Source organism: Salvelinus fontinalis, chromosome 32, assembly GCF_029448725.1.
Source record: "Salvelinus fontinalis isolate EN_2023a chromosome 32, ASM2944872v1, whole genome shotgun sequence".
In the NCBI taxonomy this organism is placed as follows: Eukaryota; Metazoa; Chordata; class Actinopteri; order Salmoniformes; family Salmonidae; genus Salvelinus; species Salvelinus fontinalis.
The window spans coordinates 12,804,172-12,816,659 of record NC_074696.1 but is presented as its reverse complement, the minus strand read 5'-3'; the positions used below and the strand labels follow the sequence as shown (position 1 = coordinate 12,816,659).

The following is a 12,488-nucleotide window of genomic DNA, read 5'->3' as shown; positions in this document are numbered from 1 at the left end:
TTGTATCACGTCTGCCAGGAGTTTGCCCAAATGTGCCAAATTGGTCAATTGATACATTGTCAAGTACATAACTATAGAGAACATACAAACGTGCTATGGTAAAAAAAGATATATGTTTACACACTTCCAGGAATGTCATACATGATGGATCATTAGTTTATACACTAACCTTCACACATCTAGATGGCCAGGTGGGGTGTGGAGCCAGAGACAGCAGCGGGGTCAAACTGTAGACCCCAGGTTCTACATTTGAACATAAATATAGATTTCATCAAACACAACTATGATACATTTTTATCTCTGGGACCCTCAGGATGACAAATCAGAGCCAGATTACTGAATGTAAGTACATTATTTACCTTCAGAGGTGAATGTATTAAACCAGTTGCCGTGATAAAAGTGTTTTGTTGTTGAGCACTCTCTTCAAACAATAGCATGGTATTTTTTCACTGTAATAGCTACTGTTAATTGGACACTGCAGTTAGAATAACAAGAATTTAAGCTTTCTGCCAATATCAGATATTTCTATGTCCCGGAAAGTTGGCTGTTGAATACAACGTCATTCTAGTCACATTAGCGCACGTTAGCAACAACCGTCCCGGTTTAGGGACACCCATTCCGTAGTTAAATCCATGACAGAGAGTGTGCTAGTGCGCTAATGGGAGTGTGCTAGTGCGCTAACGGGAGTGTGCTAGTGCGCTAACGGGAGTGTGCTAGTGCGCTAACGGGAGTGTGCTAGATGAATCAGGATGCAGCTTTTGTGCACTTAGTGCACAGTTGCCGTGAGACCTAAACCAGCCACTACCCAGGGTGCACTCTGACATCTTTTAGAGACACGGAGAGAGTTTGGAGGGTGAAACACTCAAATACACTTACATATACCAGACATGGGCTGTGTGTGTGTGAAAATTTGACCCCCTGTATATGTGTGTGTGAGAGAGAGAGATAGAGAGAGAATGAGACAGAGACCTGTGTGTGGAATGTACATTTTATAGCTTCGTGACATACTCCCACTGTCAGGTGACTTCAGTTTAGAAAAATGCACACATTCACACACACACCCTGATGGTGTAACCTAATGGCCCTTTGTTTACCTATGGAAATTGGAGCCACATGCAGTTTGGTCTAGCCTCCAGTCTGTCCTTTCCACCATTTTGTTTCTGAATGCCACAGAAAATACTCTTTAATACAACAGTTATATGCTTGGCCCTCATTTGTCAACATTGATATGTAGCCTAAATGTGTTATTATTATCAATGTATCTAATTAGAATTAAAAAACGGGGATAATGTACATACAATGTATTACATGTTTAGCAAGGTGTTATGACTCCTCTATGTCTGACTGCTGACAGACTGACTAGTGGATATTATGCAATGATATTCCTCTGCGAGTCCCTCCCCACACAAACACACAGTCACACACTGATAGTACAAGGGAAGAGGAGGAGGAGGAGGAGGACATGGGTGGAGAAGCGTCGCGTGCTGCTGCGGCTATAGGTCATTTAGGCGCGCGGTTCGTTCGTTGCTGAACAGATGCAGATCGGTGTGTGAATGAGAGAGAGTTCTAGGCGGAGAGAGAGACGACAATGAACCGTAACTGGTGTGTCTGCGTGTGAGAGGAGAGAAGAGGAGCGGGAGTTGGAGAGACAGCGAGAGACAGACATGGAGGACTCGGAGCCTGGTGGAGAAGACGGTATGGTCGGTGGCTGGCGGTGGAATAACCGGAACACCGGAGCTCGAGACCAGGTTCAGCTCAGGCAGAAGATCCGGGATTTACCAGGACTATTGAAACATGGACTGCACCTACGGAAGAAAAGCGTGAGTACCGACAAATACATATAGAAACATTTTCCTTCCGTGTGTGTGTTGTGGTTGGTCGTTAAGCGTTAGTCGCGTTACCTCCCTGACCCCCTCTCTCTGTCACCTCATTTTCACGATTCACCTGGATGTGCTGTTGTTTCACACGAACAAACTGTAGCAACGGCAGGCAGTGTGTGTGTGCGTGCATGTGAGTGTGTGTGTGTGTGTGTGTGTGTGTGTGAGTGTTCGTTTCAGGCTCCCGCCACTGGCTGTTGTACATCCATAATGTGTTTTAAAAGCTACCAGACCTGCACACACACACACACACACACACACACACACACACACACACACACACACACACACACACACACACACACACACACACACACACACACACACACACACACACACACACACACACACACACACACACACACACACACACACAGCGCGTGTCTTGGTCCAGACTTGATTCAGTTAATTATGTTACTTGCCCATTCATGTCCTCTAATGGCCCCTCGATCTCAACAGTTAATATGTTAACTGACAATGACAGTAATACTACCAGTGTTTTCTCAACTCTCCTCAAGTGTGTGTAGGTTGGTGTATAATGATGTGTGTTTGTTTACTGTGTTGAGGCATGAAGATGTAGTACCTCTGCTAGGACACCCACACCCACACACACCCACACCCACACCCACACCCACACACACACACACACACACACACACACACACACACACCCACACCCACACACCCACACCCACACACACACACCTAACCTACAAACATACACACCTAACCCACAAAGTAGTACAGAGCTGAGTGTCTGTTCAAGGTGTTAATGCAGGGTTAGTAGGAAAGGCTATAAGAGCGACTAAACAAGAGATCTGGTGTGTCCTGACATGTTTGGGAATCTAATGAATAGTACTATAACACAAGGTAAGCTTTATCATGCGTGTTATAACTGAGGTGTTGTCAGACAGTAGGTGTAGTAAAAAGATAGCAGTAGAAGTGTGTCAACTCAAATTTGGTTTTGTACTGAAGGGCCATGGCACGGCCATGCAAGTGGGTGTGTCAAATACAAAATCTCATCAAATATGATTTGTCACATGCGCCGAATACATTATGTGTAGAGTTCACAGTGAAATGCTTACTTACGAGCCCTTTCGTAACAGTGCAGAGTTCAAAAGTAAGAACATTAGCAAATCAAAATAGAAAATAGTAATACAATAAATAACAATAACGAGGCTATATACAGTAGAGGAGCGGTACTGAGTCAATGTGCAGGGGTACCGGTACTGAGTCAATGTGCAGGGGTACCGGTACTGAGTCAATGTGCAGGGGTACCAGTACTGAGTCAATGTGCAAGTGTATCGGTACTGAGTCAATGTGCAGGGGTACCGGTACTGAGTCAATGTGCAGGGGTACCGGTACTGAGTCAATGTGCAGGGGTACCGGTACAGAGTCAATGTGCAGGGGTACAAGGTGGTGGAGGTTATATGTACATGTAGGTAGGGGTAAAAGTTAGAGGTTGACCGATTATGATTTTTCAACGCTGATACCGATTATTGGAGGACCCAAAAAAAGCCGATACCGATTCAATCGGACGATTATTATATATATATGTAATAATGACAATTACAACAATACTGAATTGTCATTAAAAGTGTCACACTTTTATTTAAACTTAATATAATACATATATTATATACATATATATTAATCTCTGGAGTTGATAGGCTTGAAATCATAAACAGCGCTGTGCTTCAAGCATTGCGAAGAGCTGCTGGCAAACGCAGGAAAGTGCTGTTTGAATGAATGCTTACGAGCCTGCTGCTGCCTACCACCTCTCAGTCAGACTGCTCTCTCAAATCATAGACTTTTTCCGTAAAAAAACTTTACGGAAAAAGCACACCATGCAATAATCTGAGTACGACGCTCAGACACAAAAACAAGCCATACAGGCACCCGCCATGTTGTGGAGTCAACAGAAGTCAGAAATAGCATTATAAATATTCACTTACCTTTGATGATCTTCATCAGAATACACTCCCAGGAATCCCAGTTCCACAATAAATGTTTGTTTTGTTCAATAAAGTCCATCATTTATGTCCAAATACCTCCTTTTTGTTCGCGCGTTTAGGTCACAAATCCAAATTCATGAGGCGCGAGCACTAGGTCCAGACGAAAAGTCAAAAAGTTCCGTTACAGTTCGTAGAAACATGTCAAATTATGTATAGAATCAATCTTTAGGATGTTTTTAACATAAATCTTCAATAATGTTTCAACCGGAGAATTCCTTTGTCTTTAGAAATGCAATGGAACGCAGCTAACTCTCACGGGAGCGAGCGAGACTGAGCTCATGGCACTCTGCCAGACCTCTGGTTGAAACAGCTCTCATTCCCTCCTCCTTCAAAGTAGAAGCCTCAAACAAGGTTCTAAAGACTGTTGACATCTAGTGGAAGCCTTAGGAAGTGCAATCGGACCAAATTTCCACTGTATCTTGGATAAGCAAAAAGTTGAAAAACTACAAACCTCAGATTTTCCACTTCCTGGTTGGATTTTCTTCTCAGGTTTTTGCCTGTCATATGAGTCATGTTATACTCACAGACATCATTCAAACAGTTTTAGAAACTTCAGAGTGTTTTCCATCCAAATCTACTAATAATATGCATATCTTAGCTTCTGGGCCTGAGTTGCAGGCAGTTAACTCTGGGCACCTTATTCATCCAAGCTACTCAATACTGCCCCCCAGCCATAAGAAGTTAAACAAGTAATATCATCAACTATGTGTAGTTAACTAGTGATTATGTTAAGATTGATTGTTTTTTTTACATTAAGTTTAATGCTAGCTAGCAACTTACCTTGGCTCCTTGCTGCACTTGTGTAACAGGTGGTCAGCCTGCATTGCAGTCTCCTCATGGAGTGCAATGTAATCGGCCATAATCGGCGTCCAAAAATGCCGATTACCGATTGTTATGAAAACTTGAAATCGCCCTAATTAATCAGCCGATGCCGATTAATCGGTCGCCCTCTAGTAAAAGTGACAAGGTAATCAGGATAGATAATAAACAGAGTAGCAGCAGTGTTGGTAGTTGAGGTAATATGTACATGTACAGTGGTTCGTCCTATAAAAGTTGCAGCGTACCGCAGCACAGCTTGCATGGTGCTGCAGAATTCTGTGACATGTTATTTAAGTGTCAACCACTGTAGTGGGTGCTAGTTTGACCACCAGAGGGCATCTTTGAGAAGCATTTGATAACCTTCAATAGTGGCTGTACTAGAGAAACTAAAACCTTTTTTGTAAGAACTTGGTATATGGAAATGTTGCTTAACTTCTTGAGAATACAGGGGGTGCTGTTTTCGCATTAGCATAATTTCCTCTACAGATTAAACTGCCTCTTATTCAATTAATGCTCTTACTATATTTACATTTACATTTTAGTCATTTAGCAGACGCTCTTATCCAGAGCGACTTACTATATGCATATAATTAATACCATTGGATAGAAAACAATCTATAGTTTCTAAAACCGTTTCAATTTTGTCTCTAAGTGAAACAGAAGTCATTTGACAGCACTTTCCCTGACCAAGAAGAAGAATGCTAGATGTGTATGCTCGCTTCAACGCTCTGCCTATATATGGTCACGCCACCTATGACCCGAAACACACTTCATTCGTCTTCCTCTGGGTGTCAAGAGGACGTCAGAGGAGAAATTTTTTGTTTATCTTGTACTGACGTGAAATAAGACCTATTTCTTTGGCGTGACCGACAACTTCCGGTTCTCTGAATCGCGCGATTTGTAGGTGTGATTGTCTTCTGTTTTGCTGCCGTTACGGATGAAAACTATCTCCGTCTCGAAGTTTGTTTGATACATGTGACCATATCATCTTAATGTATGTTTTTTCAATATAGTTTAATCAGATTATTTGAATTTTTTCGGGAGTTTTGCCGTGTTCCGTTCTGTGACTTTTTTTCTTTGGCCAGTCGACCAGTACATATGCTAAATGAAGAGGGAAAGTTGTCATTATGAATGGATTGAACGACTCATCAGGACTAAGGACACCTTGATCAACATTCTGATGAAAGATCAGCAATAGTAAGACCCAATTTACGATGTTATTTCATATATCTGTCGTGCATGTGAACTGGTCGGGGGCGCCCAGCTGGTTCTGGCTGGCGTGGCTATGCTAATTTAGCGCTACATTTTGTTTTCGCTATAAAACATTTAATAAATCAGAAATATTGTTTGGATTCACCAGATGTTGGGCTTTCAATATCTGTACGCTGTGTATTTTTTCTGAAATGTTTTAAGACAAGTAATTAGTTATATGACGTTGGTCTCTGTAATTGTTCTGGCTGCGTCGGCACTATTTCAGATTGCAGCTGCAATGTAGAACTGTGATTTATACCTGAAAAATTCAAATTTCTCAAAAAAAAACTATGCTATACCATAAATATGTTATCAGACTGTCATCTTATGAACTTGTTTCTTGGTTAGTGGCTATATATATTTTTATTTAGTCGAATTAGTGATAGCTACTGACACACGTTAGCAAAAATTGTGTCTTTTGCTAACGTGTTTAGCTAATAGATTTACATATTGTGTCTTCCCTGTAAAACATTATAAAAATCTGAAATGGTGGCTTTATTCACAGGATCTGTATCTTTCATTAGGTGTCTTGGACTTGTGATTTAATGATATTTAGATGCTACTATTTAATTGTGACGCTATGCTAGCGATGCTAATCAGTGTGGGGGGGGGGGGGGGGTGGGGGGTGCTCCCGGACCCGGGGTAGGTGCTCGGTAGAGGTTAATTAATTAAATTAATATTATTGTGTTGCTATTCCAAGAAAAATATGGCGCTGTACAACTTGACGGTCAGGAGTATGCTACAGTACTGGGCTATTTAGCTAAAGAGTCCCCGTATTGTGCGGGCACGCGGGAGGCCGGGGTTGAATTCCCCGACAGGGAGGAAGGAGTAGGCTGTCCTTGTAAATAAGAATTTGTTCTTAACTGACTTGCTTAGTTCAATAAAGGTTACACGAAGAGCATAACATTTCTACACCCTAATTGTATAATTGTAGTCTAACCAATACCCAAACGGAGATTCAGTGAAAATAAAAATCTCATTGATTTATCAAGACCAGTCCCCGTGCCTGTCTCAGAGCAGTCGGAACGGTGCTGAAATAGTTGTAGGCTATTGCTTCAAATCCTATTGCTTCTAACATCAATATGCTCTTTAAATAAATAAGACCTACACCACTTTTAATAGCACATAGTGAGACTCATGTCGCCTACAGTAGACCTACAGTATAACGAAAAATATGACGTGACTCTCCACCAATAATACACATAGAGGATTGGAGGATTCTAAATTTAAACCAAAAGCCGCCTCATGGGTCCCGGTGGCGGCCGGCACGGGTATTGAACCTGCATCTGTAGCAACGCATTTTGCACTGCGCCACTCAGGAGGCCCCATCCACAAAGTATCAAAATACAGAGAGGTGTTGGTAAAGGTATATTGTCCTGCTAATAGACCACAATGGGCTATTATAATACTGTACATGGTGTCCAGGTCAGTATAACCAAAACATTTCTTTATTAAAAACTATCAGAAAGAATGTTGGTACTTATTTATTTTTGATCCAATGCCATGAATGAGTGAGTCACTCAGCTTTATGTAGGTGCTGTGGCTATATGACTGTGCCATCAACTTGATAATATATAACAATATTTTGGAGGTTATTTCGTTTAAAAAAAAACGAAAGTGAGCGATTGTAATCTGAATGAAGGCCAAAATATTATTTGTAAAGGCTAAAACATTTATTTCTGTTTTTAGAGGGAGAGAAACGCCTGGCCAATTGTGCACCGCCCTATGGGACTCCCAATCACGGTCGGATGTGATACATAATAATAATAATACTTTTTGTTGTATTATTTGTTTTGTCTTTTCTGGTGGATTAAACTGAAACTGCAACCAATCACGGCCGGTTGTGATACAGCCAACCTAACTAAGAAATACATTTGACGATAGAATTCTCCCCCTACCCTCCTTCTTGGCAAGTCTATTGTCCAGCTACCTGCTAATAGCCATAAAGGCGCTGTACAACGTGACCGTGTGTGTTTGAAAGAGTATTTTCCAGTAAGCAACAATTTGTTTACCTCCATTAGACAACTTTGTTTGAATATTTCTGTAATTCAGTGAGATTTATTCCCATAGTAATTAGTTTATTGATCCATAACTAAATAACATCTGCATTTTGAAAGAGTATTTTTATCATTATTTTATTAATGAAAACATAAATGTGCTGATGAAGAAATACTTTACTATACAGTATATGCTTTTACATTTGAATAATAAAGCATTTTAAGCATTTTGAAGATGTACGTTTTGATTACAGTACTGGGTGGGGTGGATATATTTTATATGACACACATGATTTTTTGTTAACTAGTAAATAGTAGCCTACAGCAAAGTGTGTTTAAATCATTTCTAACTTGTTAACAATTTCTGCTCGTTAGTTTTTGCTACCATGTGGGTTTTAGCTTGCTTGAGCCTGCTAACTGAGGAGTGTTAATTCACCTGTTTCAAAAAAAATGTATCTGACAAAGGAGTTGTTTAATCTAACTGCTTAACTATTTATCTGTACATGGAATTGTATTTGGGGTTTTTGTACTCATTTTTTTCTAATCTTTACAGGAAAATGCCACGGGCACTATCTGATGTGTGGAGACATTTCACTACAGCTAATGTACAAGGAAAAGCTGTTTACATTTGCAAATACTGTGCCAAATCATATGTGAAGAATGCAACAAAGATTCAGAATCATCTGGCCAAGTGTATAAAGTTCCCTCAGTGCTCACAACAAGCAACTAACAAAAAACCCTCTACTTCTATTTGAGGTGAAACATTTTTTTTGACTCAGTGGGGGAACGTAGTCAGAGAAATGCTGATGAATGTCTTGCTCGAGCTTTGTATGTAACTGATTCACCTCTGATGCTCAAAGGCAATGTGTATTGGAAGAGATTTCTGAATGTTCTTCACCCAGCATACACCCCTCCAACCAGACATGCTTTATCTACACATTTGCTGGATGCATAGTTCAACAAAGTTCAAGTGAAGGTCAAGCAAATCATAAAGAAAGCAGACTGTATTGCAATCATCTCTGATGGGTGGTCGAATGTTCATGGGGAAGGAATAATTAACTACATCATCTCCACCCCTCAACCAGTATTCTACAAGAGCACAGACACAAGGGACAACAGACACACCGGTCTCTACATTGCAGATGAGCTGAAGGCAGTCATCAATGACCTTGGACCACAGAAGGCATTTTCACTGGTGACAGACAATGCTGCGAACATGAAGGCTGCTTGGTCTAAAGTGGAGTTCTACCCTCACAACACACCCATTGGCTGTGCTGCACATGCATTGAATCTGCTCCTTAATGACATCATGGCACTGAAAACAATGGATACACTCTACAAGAGAGCCAAGGAAACTGTTAGGTATGTGAAGGGTCATCAAGGTATAGCAGCAATCTACCTCACCAAGCAAAGTGAGAAGAATAAGAGCACCACATTGAAGCTACCCAGCAACACCCGTTGGGGTGGTGTTGTCATCATGTTTGACAGTCTTCTGGAGGGGAAGGACCTCTCCAAGAAATGGCCATGTCACAGTCTGATGATATGGACAGCCCCATCAAGAGGATCCTCCTGGATGATTTATTTGGGGAGAGAGTGGTAAGCAGCCTGAAACTCCTGAAACCTATAGCAGTAGCCATTGCACAGAATGAGGGAGACAATGCCATCCTGTCTGATGTTCAGACTCTGCTTGCAGATGTAAGAGAAGAAATCTGTACTGCCCTGCCCACTTCACTGCACTGCCCACTTCACTTCACTTCCGGCTCATTTTCAGTCTTTTGTGGTTATGGTCCTAACCCTGGAAAGGGTATGTTACTCCCTCTCCGGCCTCTAGGTCACCAGGCTGCTCGTTAGGTCGCACCCCTGTCACCAGCGTTAGGCGCATAATGACATTCATCTGGACTCCAACACCTCCTTGATTACCTGCCCTATATACAGTTGAAGTCGGAAGTTTACATACACTTAGGTGGAGTCATTAAAACTCATTTTTCAACCACTCCACAAATTTCTTGTTAACAAACTATAGTTTTGGCAAGTCGGTTAGGACATCTACTTTGTGCATGACACAAGTCATTTTTCCAACAATTGTTTACAGATTATTTCACTTATAATTCACTGTATCACAATTCCAGTGGGTCAGAAGTTTACATACACTAAGTTGAGTGTGCCTTTAAACAGCTTGGAAAATTCCAGAAAATTATGTCATGGCTTTAGAAGCTTCTGATTGGCTAATTGACATAATTTGAGTCAATTGGAGGTGTACCTGTGGATGTATTTCAAGGCCTACCTTCAAACTCAGTGCCTCTTTGCTTGACATCATGGGAAAATCAAAAGAAATCAGGCCAAGACCTCAGCAAACAAATTGTAGACCTCCACAAGTCTGGTTTATCCTTGGGAACAATTTCCAAACGCCTGAAGGTACCACGTTCATCTGTACAAACAATAGTACACAAGTATAAACACCATAGGACCACGCATCCGTCATACCGCTCAGGAAGGAGACGCGTTCTGTCTCCTAGAAATGAACGTACTTTGGTGCAAAAAGTGCAAATCAATCCCAGAACAACAGCAAAGGACCTTGTGAAGATGCTGCAGGAAACAGGTACAAAAGTATCTATATCCACAGTAAAACGAGTCCTTTATTCACATAACCTGAAAGGCTGCTCAGCAAGAAAGAAGCCAGTGCTCCAAAACCGCCATAAAAAAGCCTACGGTTTGCAACTGCACATGTGGACAAATATCGTACTTTTTAGAGAAACGTCCTCTGGTCTGATGAAACAAAAATAGAACTGTTTGGCTATAATGACCATCATTATGTTTGGAGGAAAAAAGGGTGAAGCTTGCAAGCCGAAGAACACCATCCCAACCGTGAAGCACGGGGGTGGCAGCATCATGTTGTGGAGGTGCTTTGCTGCAGGAGGGACTGGTGCACTTCACAAAATAGATGGCATCACAAGGCAGGAAAATTATGTGGATATATTGAAGCAACATCTCAAGACATCAGTCAGGAAGTTAATGCTTGGTCGCAAATGGGTCTTCCAAATGGACAATGACGCCAGGCATACTTTCAAAGTTGTGAAAAAATTGCTTAAGGACAACAAAGTCAAGGTATTGGAGTGGCCATCACAAAACCCTGACCTCAATCCTATAGAAATGTTTTGGGCAGAACTGAAAAAGTGTGTGCGAGCAAGGAGGCCCACAAACTTGACTCCGTTACACCAGCTCTGTCAGGAGGAATGGGCCAAAATTCACCCAACTTATTTTGGGAAGCTTGTGGAAGGCTACCCTGAACTTTTGACCCAAGTTAAACAATTTAAAGGCAATGCTACCAAATACAAATTGAGTGTATGTAAACTTATGACCCACTGGGAATGTGATGAAAGAAATAAAGTTGAAATAAATGATTCTCTCTACTATTATTCTGACATTTCATATTCTTAAAATAAAGTGGTGATCCTAACTGACCTAAGACAGGGCATTTTTACTAGGATTAAATGTCAGGAATTGTGAAAAACTGAGTTTAAATGTAATTTGGCTAAGGTGTATGTAAACTCCCGACTTCAACTGTATGTCACTCCCTTTGGTTTCTTCCCCAGTCGTCATTGTTTCTGTTTCTGTCGGTGCGCTGTTTGTGTTACGTGTTTGTTTCATTTATTAATTAAATGTATTCACTCTCTGAACTTGCTTCCCGCCTCCCAGCGTACATCGTTACAGGGACCATCGAAAGAAGCTGGCTTGATGAAAACTATGTTCATTTCATCTGTTCTCTTTTCCTACTGGAAAGGTGTGTGACTTTCACACCTACAGTAGCCAGTCTATAAAGAGTCTATTGTCCTGCTAATCGGGCTACGTGTTTGAAAACCTGTTTTCAAAATGCCACCAGCTGTCCATCACTACTGTAAATAAAAACACAGCATCTTGTTTATATCTTGTTTACATTCTTTATTGTAACCACAATGTCACAACTAATTTGCATCTACCTTTTATATAATTCTAAATTAATAATAATAATCCCTTTGTTTAAAAAATAACAATATTTTGGAGATTATTTCGTTTTACAATAACATAAAATGAGAGAGAAAAATGGCATTCTTGAACATGGGGTGAGACATTGTTACTAATTTGTAAATAAAGCCAGTTTGTTATTTAGAATGATTAATTTCTGTTTTTAGAGGGAGAGAAACCAAAAACCTACCGTCATCTCATGGGTCTCCCAGTCAAGGCCGGCACAGGTATTGAGCCAGCATCTATAGCAACACAGCTTACACTGCGTTGCAGCGTCTTAGACTGCTGCGCCACTAAGGCGCTGTACAACGTGACTGGTCAGGAGTAGGCTACAGTACTACAGACACACAGTAGCACCTTGGGACCCAAAAGCATAATCAGTGCTCTCTTGCGCTGGTCTGGAGCAATGAAGTACTGACGCAGGGTATTGTACTAAACCACAAATTACCTCTAAGTCCCACCGCATAATCGCTAAACTTTTAGTGGAGCAACCACTGTAGGTAGGGGTTAAAGTAATCAGGATAGAT

The 12,488-nt window shown here is 41.2% G+C and overlaps 1 protein-coding gene across 3 annotated transcripts in view; it reads left to right on the top strand.

Moving 5' to 3' along the window:
* The first annotated feature begins 1,410 nt into the window (after positions 1–1,410).
* The window catches only part of LOC129830759 (rap guanine nucleotide exchange factor 5-like), a 109,167-nt gene continuing 98,089 nt past the window's right edge, over positions 1,411–12,488 (top strand). For all 3 annotated transcript variants that reach the window (XM_055893454.1, XM_055893455.1, XM_055893452.1), the window contains exon 1: positions 1,411–1,820. In XM_055893454.1, the coding sequence (XP_055749429.1) occupies positions 1,665–1,820 (156 nt within the window). In that variant the 5' untranslated portion in view covers positions 1,411–1,664. The remainder of the gene's footprint in view (positions 1,821–12,488) is intronic.